Source organism: Carassius auratus, chromosome 21 (genome assembly GCF_003368295.1).
Source record: "Carassius auratus strain Wakin chromosome 21, ASM336829v1, whole genome shotgun sequence".
Taxonomy (NCBI): Eukaryota; Metazoa; Chordata; class Actinopteri; order Cypriniformes; family Cyprinidae; genus Carassius; species Carassius auratus.
Window position 1 is genome coordinate 22,431,057 of NC_039263.1, and position 19,146 is coordinate 22,450,202.

Here is a 19,146-nt window from a genome sequence, read left to right on the forward strand (position 1 = left end):
TCATAAAAGATTACAAAGGATACATTAATCACAGTGAATAAACCAATGAATACATTAATAAGGTAATACATTAATTAATTACTAAATAAATCATGAAAATTATGGTATGTTTAAATGAATGAATACATATCTAAAAATTAAATAAATTAATAAGCTAATAAATGAATAAATGACTGTATTAATGCATAAATTAATAAATGAATGGATTAATAAACAATAAAATAAATGTAAATAATGCCATAAATGTAAAGTTTGCTATTTTTTATGAGTCACTGAAATCAAACTGTACAGTTTATAGAGTAAACTGTATAAAAGTCATATTTATGCAGAGAAAGACAGAACAATAGTCTGGACTCACTAACTGCACTTCACATAGCTCTGCTTTAGCTTCATGTAGTTATCACACAACAAACAACCCATAAACAAACAAACAAACAACTAAAGCTTTGTGCAAAGCAATTAGAGTTTTCCTCCATCTCTCTTTCTGTTTCTCAGTGTTTCTGACAACCTCATCAACAGGACAAATGAGAGGCCACACAGCAAACACGGTTTGTTTAATGCACAATCTCTCTCTCTCTCAGTCTCATTTGTGTATTGGTCTGGCAAAGTGCACCGAAACGCGTTATGCAACATCACAAGCAGTATAACCGCCATCATAATACTGATTCCATTTCCCTGTGTGCATATAAACAAACCAAAGGTATCTGCTAGTATCTAATGCACCAGCCAGCCCATAATAAAAACAGGTCCAGGTCCATACAGTATGTGCATGTGAAAAAGAGATGTGCATGTGATCAGGTTCAGGTGTGTGCAAAGGTTTAGATGTCCAGATACACGTGTGTGTGTGTGTGTGTGTGTGTGTGGGTGTGTGTGTGTGGTCAGGCAGAGCCTCACCTACTGCATCATGTCTAATTAAACCACAACCCACCCTTTATACACACACACACAGACACACACACCTGAAGGCTGAGTTTCTGGACCAGTCAGGTAGCATTTTTTTCATACTGTAACTGTGTTTGCAATAGCCAACCAACTATTGATTTTCAATTAGAGAGGATTAGCAGTAGGTTTATCTAGATATGTTGTTAACACATTACTTAAATCATTAATAATGCCTTGTAATACACTTTTTTTAATGCATTGCATGATGTCATGAATAAGTTACAATTATTCATAATATCATGCAATGCATTAAAACACATGATAACCAATTTCAGATGTAACAATATTAAAATGCATTTTAATTTCGGTTGCAATTTTGAAAAGATATAATGCATTGCAGTGTACATTATGAATACTTAAATAATGCATTATACATACAGGCTTCAAGTTTTACACTTTTTTTAAAAACTTTGAATAAATTTAAAGATGCAACAGCTTGAAAATGATTTTAGCATTCTGTCAGCTTGCTAATATAGTAACAACTCTGCAACCATCAAAACAACACATTTCCCACAATGTAATTAATGCACTGGACCTGCCTTCCATTTATGATTTTTAACATTATGATCTGAACAGAATGCCAGGAATTAAAGCATTTAAGACGTAATAAAAATCATATAGTTATATACTATACAGCATATCTCAAAAGCTTGAATTCCTGTATTGTAATAAGCACTAAACAAATACATTGGACTTGATCTTGATATGAACGCAAACCAGCATTTATTGTCGCATACTGCATTATCTTTCACATGCTATTTTAAAATTTAGCTGGCAGAATATACAGTGCACTATTCAGTAAATTAAGATGGTATCCATTCCTGATATATCTTGTGTTTCTGATGCCTGTAATAAGTCTTCCAATGAGATGAGAAAGAATAAAGTAGATAGAGAGAGAGAAAGAGCAAGAAGTTAAGCTCTTGGCACATAAGCATCATTTAACAATACAATGTTAAATATTTACAGCGTTCCTAAGTGTCACGTTGAGACAGGCTCTCTGTTTTAACAGTAAGAATGTCTCTCTCTCTCTCTCTCTCTCTCTCATAAAACAGGTTACGAAGGAGAAGAGAGAATCTACAAGAGACAGAACCAGAAACTGAAGAGATGTCAGAATTAATGCAATAGGTTTCTATGATATCCACAGTAATGGTGAACACAAGCTCAAGAGATTTTCATGTTTTTTTCCACGACATAAAATACATCAGAACAGAATAACTCATCTCCCCTTTTATGAACTTGCTGTTTTTATATTCACACTCTTGCAAACTATTCTAAACTATTCTTATTATTCTTAATCTATTCTTAACTATTTAAATAAGGATTGAAAAATATATTACAAAAAAGTTAGGATGATCACAAAATGTATAAGAATAGTAAACTTTTGTTGGTCACAGAGCTTATTTTCCACAATAAATCAAAAGGAAAATGCAAATGGTTTTTTTTATGTTTTATTTATTTATTTTTTTTACGTTTTTTTTGTTTGTTTGAGGTAACTAACCTGCAGGTTGGCTCACCAAAATATGTAAACCCTGCATCATTTTTATAAATAGGATCATTAGTTTAACAAATAGTGTGGGTTTCAGGTACAACCAATAGAAGACAAGGGGTGAGTCTGGTAAACCTGTTCGAAAACAGTCATTATTCTGTCAATTCTGATTGTTGCCACTAGTGGTGCTGAAAATACATGCTTCATTTTAATGATGGAGCAAAATCTGGGCAATAACATCCTTTAGGACAGGACTATACCTAAAAAAATATTATATTTGCATGCAAAACCTGAACACAAGCCATTGTGAGTCACTCATGTTTTACATACCTGTCTGATTCAGCAAACGCCTCTGAATCCTTCATCTAATCTGGACTGAGACCTGATCCCTCCAAGCTTTCACGTGAGCTTGAATCAGCGCTCTTAAAAGTTGTTAATCAGCTGTAAGAGGCTTTAGGTTTGTTTTCCGCTGGACGTGACTAAAGATCTCCACGTTTTTTTGGACTCCGGGTGGCTCATGAAGTGCCGTGTCAATTGCACATCACTTTAACATGCGCGGCAACTGACTTTCTCCGACAGCTTCCGCCTTTGACACACAGTCCCAAGTCCTTTCTCTTGAATAACGCTTCCCGAATGGTGAGGCGATGATGTCATAGGCCACACGGCGACCGTTGCCGGGTCCCTCAGAGCTGTTGCTCAGACTAAAGTCGGGCTTGTTAGATAAGTCTTTGAGACTTGACTCTGTCAGGCAAGAGAGATCACACGAGGCTTAACAGAGTCAACACAGAAAACGACCCGAGGAAAGGGATCTGAGGGAAACCTGGAGTCACCAAGAGTGTGTGTAGCTTTCTTTTGTGCTCTTTTCCCTCCTTCCCACCAATGATTGACCTCCGGACTTGTATTTAAATCCACATCCTCCTTCACCAGACAGTGTTTCACTGCTAAGCTTTTATGACAGCACTCTTGTATTCTGTATGAAGTTTTCTTTTTTAAGATATTAGTAGTTCTATTCAGCAAGGATGCATTCAATTGGTCGGAAGAAATTGCAACAAAAGAGTTCTATTTCCAATAAATGCAGATCTTTGAGCTCTATATTCATCAAATTATCCTGAAAAGAAAAAATGCATCATGGTTTCCAGAAAAATATTAAGCGCAACGGCTGTTTTCAACATCAGTATAATCAGTATATTAGAATGATTTCTGAAGGATCATGTGAAGTCTGGAGTAATGATGCTGAAAATACAGGTTTGATCAAAGGAATAAATTAAAATTTTAAATATATTCAAATAGAAAACAGTTCTTTGAAATGGTAATAATATTTCACAATATTACTGTTTTTACCATATTTCTTTTGAATCCATCAACTAGATTTTACTCAGAAGCATCCATAAAACCTTCCAAAACTGTAGGACTTTCTTTCTTCTGCTTAACACAAAAGAAGATATTTTCAAGAATATTGGAAACCAAACAATGTTTAACCCAGCGACTTTCATTGTATGGACAAAGAACACTAAGACGTTCTTCAAAATATCCTAAATATCTTCTTTAATCCTCCACAGAAGAAATAAAGTCATACAAGCTTGAAACCACATCAGAAATGAGAAATTTTTCAGCTGAAGCCTGGAATGACCCTGAAAGCAATGCCATTTCCCGCCATGCTGAACAACACCATAAAGACAGCCAATCAGATTGTAGCTTCATTTTGAGTTTGCCCTCAATATCTCCTCCCAACATCTTGTTTCCTTCTTTCCGTCTCAGTACCTGGGATTGGCTGTGTGCTCTTTCACCTCTGATCTGGAGTCAGTCTGGGTGAACGTGACACCAACACCGGCCTCACACAACCAGGTGAGACACAATGCCTCCCATTATTACAGCATTATCCAGGCTGAGAGGGGCCTTGTATGTGTGTGTGTGTGTGTGCGCACCTAACTGTGTAAATTACAGTGTCTGATGTCATTGTCGCCCCATGCCAAAGACTCACACTTGCTCTCGAAATAAGGAGGAGAATACTGTACTTTGGAAACATAGCCTATTTATTTATTTATTTATTTTATGAATTTTAAGAACTATTTTTTTTCCAGATATTAATTAAAAAAATATTAATTAATGTGCATTGTCTCTTTTTAAATTAAAATAAAGAATAAATACAAATAAATAAATATTTCTTTATTCAGTTAATTTTATTTATTTATTTACATGCCCTTAGTTTTTAAAATTAAATGAAATTTCAAATTTCTCCTATTTTTCTATTTTACTATGCAGATGCAATTATTTTAAGAAACGAATGTAAATAAATGAATAATAAATAACTGAATAAATAAATATTTACATGTTGTTAATCCTTAAAATAGCGTACTTGTAACTGCACATTTTTCATTTTCCAGATTTTTTACTATGTAGTTGCATTTACTGTATTTTAAGGATGATTAAAAGAATTAAGCATAAATTAAAAGAATGTAAATAAATAAATAAATAAATATTTATATGCTGTTAATTCTTAAAACAATTGCAACTGCATAGTACAGAGATCTAGAAATAATTGTAATTGAATTAATTGTAATTGAATTAAATTAATTGTACTTTAAGAACTAACAGCATGTAAATAAACAAATTAATAAAAAATAAAAAAACAGAATAAATACATTTTAATTTAAATAACCAGTTATTCCAAAACAATTAAAACACAAAAATTAAGACATTTTCTGAAGAATATATAGAGAAATAGTGGTGCACGTCTCAAATACAAATAAATAAAGGTCAGTTTTTAATTAAATTCTTTGTCATTTTTTACTTGTTTAAAAAAAAAACTATTTAACAGAATATCATTTTTTTTTAAGTCAAATGCATTAAAGAACTTTTTAAGGATATTCGATATTGAAATTCCTGTCATTATTTACTCATCCTCATGTCTTTCACAACTATATGGCTTTCTTTTTGCTGTGAAACAAAGAATATATTCTTATAAGATATATATAAGAACAAAGTTAATTGTACAGACAGTCTTCAACATTGTTCCCAAAATTAAACAAAATATATCAAAATGTAATCAGTTAACCCTTCTGTACATACTTGAAGAATCCCTGGAAATCTTTCACAATCATATGTGAATCATCCGGCTGAAGAGTTCTTCAGAACTGCAGCTCTGAACTACTACAGATCATTGTGTCACATGTGATGCTCTCAACCACACAGCATTGCTCACTCCTGTGAGAAAACACAGGCGTCTTTGTGTCCTCAGCGGTGCGTATATCTGAGTGTGTGACTGTGTGTGTGTGTGTGTGTGTGTTTCTCTCTGGAGACTGACTCTGCTCAGCCCCGCCCCCTAGAGGCCTCGCCTCACACATCCACCTGCCACCATGGCAATGCTCCACACCTGCCAGTTTCACCTGTATCTCAGGCCCGTATCATGTGTCCAGCATCCCTCACGTGTGCTCTCAAAACAAAACTCATGCTTTCAACGGGTTAACAGGCCAGGGATCTAATGGCAGCACACAAAGACAGCATCAGACCCGTATGTGTGACTTTATCAGAAGGGAAGCGTTTTCTATTTTTAATGGTGTTAAACACATCCACACTGCTGCAGTCATGCTGATAACGGCAGAGCCAGGCTAGTTTGTGCAGGTCCAGCACAGTAAAGCATGACCACATGCAAACTAAACAAACCAAGCGAAAAGGACGGATTGATAAAGCTGAGATAAAGTGACAATTACATAACAGCCCTCTGTTTGCAATTCCTAAATCACATCGTCATGATCATGACTAAGCATCAGCACCAAAAAACAGTAAGAAAAGAAATTATATATAGTGTATAGACATTTATACACTACCAGTCAAAAGTTTTGAATAATTTAGATTTGTAGTGTTTCTGAAAGAGTCTCTTCTGCTCAACAAGGCTTGCTTTCATTTGATCATAATACAGTAAAATCAGTAATATTAAGAAATATTAAAATTTAAAAGAACTTTTTTTTTAAATATATTATGAAATCTAATTAATATCTGTGATCAAAGCTGTATTTTATATTGCAACATAAATATTCTATAAATAGTTGAAAAACACTTAGCAATGCCACAAAACCCGGTAAAATCCACAGGAGTGTTTTTAAAAACCGCTGTACAACTGTACTGCATTGTTGCACAGGACTTTGCATTGGTAAGTGCCATTAGAAAATGCTGAAATCTAGTTCACGTAAACTTTATGGTTAGTAGTGCCACATTAATACTGAATTCAGCTGATGTTCTTCTAAATGTTCTGTTCAAACATCAACCAATCTGATTGTTGAGCATGACATATTTAATACACTACTGCTCCACCAGCGTGAGTGAGAAGAATGAGGAAAGACTCATTTCGAAATGATCAACCAAAAAAGCTATTTCAGGATCTACAGCTCTGATATGCTGTCAGTAAAATATTATAAATAAATAACCTACATAGACAAGAAACGATCTTTTCATACACTACCATTGAATAGTTATAGAGCTCAAAACGATTTTGTAAAGAAATTAATACTTTTTATTCAGCAAGGACACATTCAACTTACAGTAAAAGACATTTCAGATAAATGCTGCTCTTTTGATGTATATATAAATCCTAAAAGTATTGGTTTCCACAAAAATATGGAACAGCACAACCGTTCTCAACATTATCAAGAAATGTTTCCTAAGCAGCAAATGATGCTAAAAAATTCAGCTTTGATCACAAAAAAAATTAATTGCATTTCACAATATATTCAAATAAAAAATACTTATTTTATAATATTTCACAATTTTTACAGTATCTTTGGTCAATAAAATGCAGCCTTGGTGAGCAGAAGAGTCAGAAGAGCCAAAATTAAAAAAAAGTGCATTCAATTAAAAATAAATAAATAACAGCCAAAGAGCATTATGGGACTGAAGTGAACTGTTTTTGGTCTTACCTTCGCACAGTGAGCCGCAGTGTTTTGTACGATCCTTTAACAAGAGATATTGCCTCCTGCCTCCATCCGCTCAGCTCCACCTCATTAATGAGGAGCACCTCGTCTCCGGCCTGCAGGGGGTGCTGTAACTGAGACGCCTTCCCGCCCTCCTCTACCTGCGGGACGTTAAGAAAACACACACAAACAGACCGTGAGCGCTCTGTGTGGTAACAGATAGAGGCTACGAGGGCTCCACGAACTAAATTAAAACCACATGGACGCTCCGAGCCCCCAGTGAAAACCGCCCAGAATTCAGAGAATGTTTTCTTTGGACCTTTACGCCTACACACTCGCAGAGTCTCTAGACACTAATATTTTGGTCACACAATCTCTTGTCCGGGTCGGACAGAGGATGGAGTCCCACGTTACAGAAAGCTCAACAGCATCCAGACAATATAATGTCATTGTGAACCTGAGAGCACTTTCCTAAATAATACACTGAGCACAGGGCATTCACGCGCAGGAAATGTAATGTTTAGATATTGTAAACACAAAGAAACCTCTGTAAATCCCTAATAGCATCTCGCTCTGTACAAAGAAAGACTGAAACGGTTCGATAAGATCGGTTAATAGACTCTTTTCTTGAACTCTTGAAAGCAGGTACTGAGTGATTCAGGAGTAATTGTTTTGATGATGGATCTCCAATACGCTAAAGAAAAGTCCTGTGGTGTGACAGTAAAATATTCCCCGTGGAAACCTATGTGTTTATGTATATGTGTACAATAACAGTTCAGAGGATTGGTCTGCATTTGTGTGATCTTGTGATTGCGTCAAAGAAGTTTAAATAGAGTTTCTTTGCAACTATATTAAGATACATTTAATGATACATTTTTTTTACCTTAGCTTTAAATATCTCAATGGGACATTTTTTGGAGAATGTGATAAAAAAAAAAAAAAAAAAAAAATTATGGTTCTGGAACAACAAATTAATTACTTGTTTTCAGTAATTGAAATAAATCTGAAAAAACAACAAAATAAATATATTAGATAAAAAACCTAAACTTAAAAATAAATATATTAGATAAAAAACCTAAACTTAAAAAAAAGGAAATTTGAAATATTTCCCTGGCAAGTTATATTGTAGTACTAAAATAACTTAAATTAAAGTTTAAATAATAATAATAATAATAATGAATATAAAAAATACAAAAAAATTATTATTTATACAATAAAAAAAGCAAATAAAAAAACAATTAAAAAAGCACAAACTAAATTTACGATAAAAATAAAGTTTAAAAATTAATAAAATGAAAAAAAATTATAAACTAAATTACTAAAGTTTAAACAAAAATGAAAAAATACAAAATTTTCATTTTAAAACTTTTACATTGAAAACTACCGAAATAAAATTATTATATTTAATATAAAAATAAAAATAAGTATAAAATTAAGTTTAAAATTTGTTTTTAGTTGTAGTTGAAGTACTAAAATTACTAGAATTAAAATAAAGCTAAACAGAAATATAAAGAAATGAAAATAAAAACAAGCATGTAACAAAATTTGTAAAACATTAAAATTACAAATCTATAAATAAACTAATTCCAAATAAAATAATATAATGATACACAAATTATACTAAAGTAAAACTGAACTTTTGGGACTGACCATGCAAACAACCTTAAGCCAAAAAGTGCCTGCTGAATGATTAACAACCTACAAAACATAACATACAGGTGGACACCCAAGTGATTTCCACCAAAGAATAAGCTTCGACCTCTGGTTTATTGTTAACATTCCCTAACAGCAGACCAATCAGTGCCAAACAAAATAAGTCCTTCAGGAAGCCCTTTCAAGATAACATGCAGAACAAACCAGCATTTCACTCTCCTTCTAAAGACGCACATTTGGAAATCATCCCCAATTGTCTGTCGTTTCCTGTTAAAACCCGTCTTTCGTCTGGCTCTTTCCTGACGACACTCGCTCTCAAAAGCCCACCATGAGCCGCTTCCTCACAGCATTCAGATCATGCCATATTCAGAATAATCGTACGAGCAAGCTTGTCTTCCCTTTCACTGGTTATAGAGCATAAAGCCCGGTGTCTCAAAGAAAAGACGGCTAGTGGAGATTTACTTAACACTCGGCCCCGGGGCCGTCAATAGGAGTGTTAAATTGTGGATGTGCTGCCAAGCCAGTGACAACGAATCCATTAATATGTAACTGAACAAAGCGTCTAATTCTCTTAACCTTATTTTAACCCCCGACTTCCTGGGGTTCAGGTCACTCTTAGCTCGTCTTCTTTCGCCGCCACACTGTAAACAAAACGGCGCATTCTGAAACGGACGAATAAAAGAGCAGCTCCACAGAAGAGGCTGAATCAGTATTCAGGACGGTTGGAATTGCTATGTAGGGCTTTTTTTGATCATCTCTCTTCTTTTGTTGTTGTCCAGGCTCTTGAGAATTCCGCTGCTGACATTCCGCTCGCTCTGTTGGGTCTTTGCCAGAGGCCTGGGCTTTATCCTGCTCTGTATTTGCCTGCTCTCAAGGAGAAGATGAAGGGGTACGGACAGTGTGGGGGGTCAGAGAGAAAAGAGATGTTTGGAAGAAGATAAAACCACTGTATATTATTCAGAGTGGCAACAGATTTTTGTTGTTGTTTTATTGCAGTATGCAGTAAATATCAGGGTTTGGGAAGCAGCATTTGTAGTTCAACTACAGTAAAAAAAAAATTAATACATAAAATATATTATCTTATGCTAGTTCATAAGAAGTACATTTATTCAGCAAGAATGCATTAAATTGATCAAAGGTGATGATGGTGAAGGCATTCATAAAGCTACAAAAGATTTTTAATTCAGACAAATGCTGTTGTTTTGAACTTTCTGTTTATCGAAAGGCACAGTTCACCTAGAAATTTTAATTAACCCATGACTTACTCACCCTCAAGCCATCGTAGGTGTTTATGACTCTCTTCTTTCAGACGTATACAATCGGAGTTTTCTTAAAAATAAATTTCCTTTATTAATAGCAAAGAATCGTGGTCAAGATTTTGAAGTACAATAAAGTGCATCCATCCATCATGAAAAGTACTCCCCATGGCTCTTGGGAGTTAATGAAGAAGTTATTCTTCTGAAGTGAAGCAGTATGTTTGTGTATGAAAAATATCCATATTTAAAACTTTATAAGCCATAATCTCTAGTTAATTGCCGTTCGCACGTACACGAGAAAGTGGCGTTCCAGTGGATGAAGTAGGACATAGGTCTAGCATAAGCTCTGGTGAGAATATGTTAGTCTCGTGAGAACCAAGTTTTGTTTACATCAAAGGCAAAGAAGTCTCCTCTTGGCTTGTATCAAAATCCTACGGCATTTTTAGGTTTGTACTTCTAATTCGTGACAGTGTTTTATTTTGCTCTCTCCTCTGCGTTTCTGCCTTCATTTCTCACCGGAGCTTACGCCTGTGTCCTACATCATCCGCTGGAACACGACTAGAGCTAGAGACTACGGTTTATAAAGTTTAACATATGCATATTTTTCTTACACAAATGCATTGATTCACTTCAGAAGGCATTAATTCATCCCACAGAGTACTTTTGTAAGATGGATGAACGCACTTTTTTGGGCTTTAAAATCTCAACCACTGGCATTATAAAACTTTGAAGAACCAGGACATTTTTTTATATAACTCCACTTGTATTCTTCTGAAAGAAAAAAAGTCATACATCTAGGATGACTTGAGGGTGATTAAGTCATGGGGTCATTTGCGTTTTTGGGTGAACTATCTTAAAAACAGTTATAAAAAAAAAAAAAGCTTAAGTTTTTAGACAAAATTAAAGCTGAATACTAAATCACATACTAATTATTACTATGTATTGCAAGTATGTCCTTTTCAGGTAAACTTTACAGCTCTTTCTAAAGACCTAAATATTTTCATTAAGCAAGCAATCGTCAAGTTGATCAAAGGTGTCAGTAAAGGCATTCAAAGGAATGCTGTTCTTTTGAACTTTCTAAAGAAATGCATCACTTTTTATACAAAAAAAAAAAAAGCATTAAGCAAATATTAACCATTTTCTACAATGGTGATAATAAGAAATCAGCATATTAAAAATGACTCATAAGGATATTAATGATATTGATGATACTGATAATACAGCACTGATCACTGGAATAAATGACATTTTAAAATATATTCACACAGAAAAGTTATTTTAAAAGGTAATAATATTTAAAAAATATTACTGTATTTTTTATTAAATAAATACAGCCTTTTATTAAATAAATACAGTGACTTTTTTCAAGAAACGTTGTCGATACAATTGCATCATGATATCTCTGACCCCTTGTACTGTTACTATACATATTGTTTGCATTTGAATGTATATTAGAGCACACACAAACACACACACACACACACACACACATATATATATATATATATATATGCATGCATTAGCTTAAAATCCATTATTAACTTTAAAGTTCATACTCTGAACCTACAGAACCCCATTATCTACAAGTAAAAATACAAATAAAATTGAAAGAGTATCACAAATGTCTTCCATATTTAAAAAAAAGCATGAAACAATCAATGCACTTACAATTTTAATCTTGCATACTGTTTAGGACAGATAGCATGCGAACTGGGATACAGCCAGGCAGATCCATCCACCAACAGTTACTGACACACACACACACACACACACACTCCCATCTCTCTCAAGAGCTGATCTGAGTGTGAAGTGCTGAAAGAAACCCATCGGTGACATTTACACCACCCGTAAGTCTCGAGACTTCACTCTATCTCTCCCTCTCACCCTTTTCGTCCGTCACTGTCTCTCTGTCTCGCTCCCCAGATAAGAGCAGCTCTCAAGGCCTAGTGCTCCTCTTCATCCTTCCTCCTTATCTCCGGTTTCGTCCGGGCGTCTTAACCGCGCTCCAGGGCCGTATTGTTGCCGTGGTAATGGTGACAAGCTCTTAAAGGGGGAGTGAATGGCCGTGGCTGTTGTTTGTGTCCTGCTCACTATTCAGCACAACACACTTCACAGCTCACTATGACACACAACACACTACTCACCATTGAAAACAAGACACTGCTCTACAGCACGCAACAGAAAGCACGCTATTCAGCGCAACACACATTACTGCACAAAAGAACTGCATCAGACCAAAACCACAGCAGTTTGTTAGCTCACGCTCACGGGACAAACTACAGGAAGATGAAGTACGTCTCCTGTGGAGACAAGTACAGATTGCTTCATTCTGGCTGAAGCTTAAATATACCACTGCATTCCAAATCAAATACTAATTCTATGTATAATAAGTAAGTATGTTCTTTGTAGGTGATGTTAAAGGACAATACTGTTAAAAGTTGTGGGTTAATAAATAATACTTTTATTCAGCAAGGATGCATTAAATGAATGCACCTCTTCTGATCTTTCTATTCATCAAAGAATCCTGAAAATAAAAATGTATCATGATTTTCGCAAAAATATGAAGCAGCAACGCTATTATAATAAGAAATGTTTCTTGCGAATCACATTGACATATTAGAATAATTTCTGAAGAATCATGTGACAATGAAGACTAGAGTAATGATGCTGAAATTACAGCTTTGATCACATAAAATAAATAATATTTTATTTTATATAAAAAATAATGCCACATTGGTGAGTAGAAGAGACTTAAAAAATTATTAGCAGTCCATATCTTTTGATTGGTATTGGTATTGAAAAAATATTGTTTATTTACAATATACTTTGTACTTTTTGCATTTGCATCAAGATACAATTCATTATTACTTCTCTTTAAATCAGTCTTATTTAAATAAACATTTCAATAATCTCAAAGTAGATAAATCTCAGCCACTATTTCAGTCTCTGGCTAAATATTCACACAAATGCATACTTCAAAATGCAACAGAAACAGTATGCAGTACCTTTGACGTACTGTCTTCAATGTATTTTGACTTGGGACTACTTAACCCTAATATTGCATGCTATTTAGGACAAATACAATGTAAACTTTGGTGCAGCCAAAGGGTTTATGCAATCTGGATGTAATCTTTGAATTCAAGATAGTCTAAATTTGCTGTGGTATACGGTTCCAAGTTACACTTTTAGGGTCGGATGGTGGGTGTACGGTGCACAGATCATCATGCTTTGGAAACATCTATTTGCAAGCAGAAAACATCATTGTAATAAATTCCTGTTTATGCAGTTGAACACAACAGGTACTGTATACACAAACGCAGGAGAGCACAAGCTATGGGATCCCTGTCATGGCAGCAGCAAATCCACAAACTATCTGGATATTTGTGTTGTTTTTCTGAGAGGCTAGAGAGATTGGAGTCGGGCAGTAGAGGACATTACTCAAAATCAGAAATCCAGAGCACCAAATAAGGCAGAACGGGGATCTCCTCTGCTTTTGCCTGTTTCCATCCAAGAATCACTCCCTCTTTAAGAAAAAAAAACACACTTCCAAACAAACAGAGCCATGTGTTTTAATCACATTAACCTTTCATATCAAGCTGTAAACCGAAAATTTGGAACAAGGTTCACTTAACCAATAAAACACCGGTATCTTAAAAAGTGGTTTACGTTATTTTTTAGTAGTACTTTGATCTCCACAAAGATTTTTATTCTGAATTTTCTAGTTCATGTAGCCTATGCATATGCTCCAAAAACCTAAAAACCAAAACAATTATCTAAAAAAAAAACTTTAATATCAGTCTCCAAAGAATTAAGAAGACCACACTGTATAAAATGAATTTTTATTTTTTTATTTTTTTAATACATTCATTATTGAGTCCATGCAAACCACACTTAATCTCATCACTGTACAAATGGGATACATTTTGTTATTAAAATCCCTGGAAATTTCTCACGGTTTAAAAAAACACCCCTAAACAAATTCAGTAATGCATGTTAATCAAATAAACTTTTTATATCAAGATTTTTATATACAAATTGGGACGATGTTCACATAACCAATAAAATACAGGTATAAATGGTTGTACACTGATTTGGGGGAACTTTTAAGCACCACAGATTCTCTAATTCTCTAGTTTCATGTATGTATCAATGCTTCAGACAATCTGGAAACCAAAACACTGATCTGAAGAAGTTAAATATCAATTCCCAAAGAACGAGGTAGCAACTTAAGAAGACTACAGAGCCTAAGTGTTGGGTTTTTGCCAAAAACAATAGTTCTGGAGTCCATGAAAACCACACTAAAGCTCATGACTCTAGAAATCAGATAAATTACACATTTAAAATCCCAGGAAAGTTAAGCCTGGGGAAATTAATATTCCTACATGAGATCTTCCAGGAATAGTCACAAAACCAGTTTAGAGATTTTTGTTCAGTTTCAGGAGTGAAACTTCACCTGCTGAAGGTCATGTCAAGTCTAATTATGTTCTTTTTTTCCCTTCCCAGAAAACCAATGTAGTTCCCCGTCAATGATCACTGGCCGTCTACCACAGACATCCTGCTGCATGCTGACTCTGGTATGATTCAAGGGTTCGTAATCTCTTGTACAGCTAAAACTCACACATACACACTCATACACAAGTTTGAAGAGTGATAAAACTCTTATCAATCTCAAGGGAAATGAGTTTAACCCCTTTGATGCCAACAATTAGTCTACATTATTCTTTAAAGATATAGCCTTACCTCCTCTGGGTCAACTATGACAGAATTCCTCAACATTTAAGTCAGAAATTAAATAAAAGAGAATAAAATAGGAATTCTCCTGTGAGGCCTAATCACTCTCTGGGGTTTTTTCATTCATTCCCATGTGTCTCACTGACTGCAGTGCACTGATTAGATGACATGACTGATCGGTACTGATCCACTACAGTGCAAAAGAGCTGATTCTGATCACAAGATCAGGGATTAACCACCAGTCTAGAGTCTGGACCGACACTTCAGACCTGAATAGATGAATCCATTCTGATAAATATGACAGAAGTTCCAAATTTGTCACCAAGCAAGCACCATTAGAAAACACCAGATTTCATTAGAAATTAGAGAACCAGAGAACATTAGAATGCCTCTTTTCAGTAGAAACTTGCTAACTTTATTACAAGCTTCATTGCAATTGCTTACTTTTCCTTGCTGTGAAGGTAATTGGTTATGTTTCTAAGACAAAAAAGTACATGGGTCTGGAATCTCCAATTAATTCTCCATACAAATGGCCTAATGATCCACTAGCAAGAAAATCATCCCCATAACTACTGCTAATAATTATGGTTAATGAACTGAAGTATACAAGTAGCCACCCCACTTTTGATACAAACTTGAATGATACTTTAAATCTTGATCAATGTAACAGGTGATAACTGTCTCATAAACCCATATTTCAATAGGGACCCAAGCTATCTAGCGATGAGAATATCAGAGATAATATCTAGGTCACATTACCAAAATTTTGTCAAAAAAGCCCATTGTCTATTGTCAACAGTGATTGATGTAAGGGCAACCCACATAAAGATTCAAGATTTAAGAAATCACTTTCAAACTAAGCAGATCTCTATTTGTCAATGTGACATATGCCCATGACCAATCTGAACCTATGGAGAAATCTTTTGCCCTCACATTATTTGTGATTGTGTGGATTCCTATTAAAATGACTGGATTTTGCCAGTGAAAAATTGCTGAATAGAAGTAAATGTGACCACAAGTTTACCTAGAACCTAGCAACCACCCAGAAAATCCAAGCAACACCTAAAAAACCAACCTGAGAAATGTAACAACATTGATGCATTGATCCCCACCAACTTCTACATTGGCAAAAAAATAAAAAAATAAATCTAAAAGCATAAATTACATTTACGTTTATACAGAAAAAGAATTATTCCATTATACCAAGAAAGAATAAATTCCCCTTCAAGAATCGATTCAGTTTAACTCAAGTTTACCCAAATGGACACCAAAGCTGAGCTTTACAGAACTACAATAGAATCTAGAATTCTGATGCCTATTATTTTTAATGCTTGGGCTCCAGCCGTGTGGGAGAATTCAACAGGAGCATGTGAAACTGTTTTATGAATGTAGCAGGTCAAAATCTGTTACTCACGCTGGTCTTGGTGTCACACCAAGAATCTGACCCTGTACTCAGCAATTACGGTCTAGATGCCTGAAGGACGCTCCCTCTCATTAAGAAGTGTGTGTGACATTCGGACCCTGGGGTCTACACTGCACCTAAAGTGACCTTCATATGTGGAATGCATAATATGAGATATATTTCAATGAATGCATTATTTGATTATATAATATGACTTTTACACATTAATAAACCAGATTTATCCCAAACCATATTTGACACTTGAAATATCAGAATGTCATTGCATTTGAAATGCAGTATAAAACTAGGCAGCATCTGCAAACAGGATATATTTTCTCAGAACTAACTAAAGTCACTTTTCAGAACCATTTTTACAATAAGTTTTAATCTAACTGACACAAAAATGGAACATTAATTGTGTCAGTAACCGTGGATTAACATCAATCAATCAGACTGAATGGGAAAGGGCCAGAGTTTAGGACTATGATTGTTTGATAAAACTGATGTTGATCCAAAGACCAGCAACCAATAAGATCACAAGTTTCCACACCAAAATAATCTTAATCACCAATGTAGTCATCACATTAACCACATCTATAAACACATCCCACTAACATAAAGTGCTGAAATACTGATTGTCTTCATTTTAAACAGCGTAATGGTGTACAAATGTTCTTTATGTTAAATGTTTTGCTTGAAAAGTGTGCTTGTGTCATATGTTGCCACTTAATTTGACATTTTGTTATCTAATGCAATGACATTTCCAACATTTTAAGTGTGACTTGAGTGTTTAAATAAATGTAACACGCTCTTTTGCATCTTAAGTTCACTATTTCAATTTCACTTCCAGCCACAAAGCAAGGATCTTTCACTATATTTCTCTCAGGCGTATAGGATAACATGCTGACGGACACATTCTGACCCTCTGAGGGCTTCAGGTGACAGACACACAGACATTTATCATCTGAAAGACAGGTGAGAAAGGAGAGACTTTACCTTCGATATGATTAAGGGCTCGTCGTGTTCAAGCCCACCTTTGAGCGTGAAACCCCAGGGCGCTCCACCCTGCAACTGAGCCTCGACGAACACCAACTTTCCCTTTTGGATCACGGCACTGTTGCTGCCTGGAAAACTATTATCCATCGCTGGAATGTTGGGGGAAAGAATGGACGAGGTCGTCCCTTAACGTTAGTTATTCAGTCAGCCAATAAACTCAGTCCAAGGATGTTTCTTCTCAGCCAAAACTTTAATGATATGATGGGTCATGTCTTCGATTTACTTCATTCGGAATCGCAGCGTAATACAACGATCCCGATTCTTGTTTCTAGCTCCTACCTTACATCCCTACCTGCCAGTCAGATTGAAGGGACGACACCACAACTTTTCCAACCTTTCAAAAATTTACATTTGCAAATAAGCAGTCAAATCTGATATCGTGTACCACTTTTCCGGGCAGTGGTCTCACTTTTAAACTCCGTTTGTCAGCCCTTGCTCGCTTCCGACTTCATTTTTACATCACAATAGCATTTGATTCATTTCACTGCGTCCGCAGAAAGACCGAGCGGCGGGCGCGCGCGCAGATTCCTGTCTGGAAGGGAAAAGTTCCATCGCGAGCTTCCAAATTCATCGAATCGGTGCGAACCCGCGTTTCAACTTTTACAATAAATAGTTTTCAAGTTTTCTTTTCTCGCTCATGCGCTGAAACTCTACGCAGCCATGGATGAGAGAGTCTGCTGTCGACCCCCCCACCAACCCACCTTACTCCACAGTTCATCGGAATGGTGACGCGCATGCGCGAACCGTGCAAACCGCTCTACCACAGTAAAATAATACGACAGCTCCCAAAATCACGTACTATGGTGCCTCTGACCGAAACTGACATGATGTAGTCAAATCACCACCTTGTCCGTCCACATCATGCATACAACATACAAACCGACTCTTATAACAAGTCTGGTCAAGTCATCCAATCCATATTTAGAAGAAGCTTATTTTGCAAGCTTAATAATACAGTAACACTCACTAATAAGTTTGATTGATTTCTTAACCGCAGCTTAGCTGCTTAAGGGAGTGGATAGTAGGTTTTCTTGCTTTTTTTTAGGTTAAACATTTCTCCTATCCCAGAACTGACCTTAAATGTTCTGTAGGCCCAAGGGATTTGTATTGAAATAAGCTACCAATCATACATCTTCTCTGTTATCTGACAAATAAATGTCTGTGCTACTTTGAGAGTCGGAAACTTTGTATACTGCAAACTACTTGAGTCTCTCTCTCTCTCACACACACACACACACACACACACACACACACACACACACACCCTTTTCACCCAATCACGAACGCCCTCTACCTGTCAATCATTTTGCGCGTTCAGGTTTGCAGACATGAGGCTTTTTTGAAGAAAGAGCTTGTGGTTGCACGGATTGGAGTTGTTTAATTGTGGCGTCATTTTGTAGGCGTCCAATGGGAATTTTTCAATACCTTTTTAGAATAGTAGTTTCCCCTTAATTCTTAAAACAAGTCTTGTGTTTAACATTAGTCAAAAGACTGTGTTTAGTTCTATAACCACTCTGCACAATACCTCAAATATGACTGTGTTTTGTTATATTTGTGAATCATACATTAAATTGTTATTCTAAAAACTCATTACATTTTGGCTCAGAAATTTTTGGGTACTGTTCATCGTTTCTGGCAGACTTTAGCAAAAATGTCTGAAATCATTTGCTGCACATTTAAAATGTATATAAATAAAACTTTGCACAATGGAAA

The 19,146-nt window shown here is 35.4% G+C and overlaps 1 protein-coding gene across 1 annotated transcript in view; it reads right to left on the reverse strand.

The window, feature by feature from the left end:
* LOC113038969 (protein Shroom3-like) overlaps positions 1-18,151 on the reverse strand; it is a 50,956-nt gene extending 32,805 nt beyond the window's left edge. Inside the window, 2 exon segments of the mRNA XM_026196789.1 lie at positions 7,342-7,496; positions 17,374-18,151. Of these exon segments, the coding sequence (XP_026052574.1) occupies positions 7,342-7,496; positions 17,374-17,520 (302 nt within the window). The 5' untranslated portion in view covers positions 17,521-18,151.
* Positions 18,152-19,146: the final 995 nt, after the last annotated feature.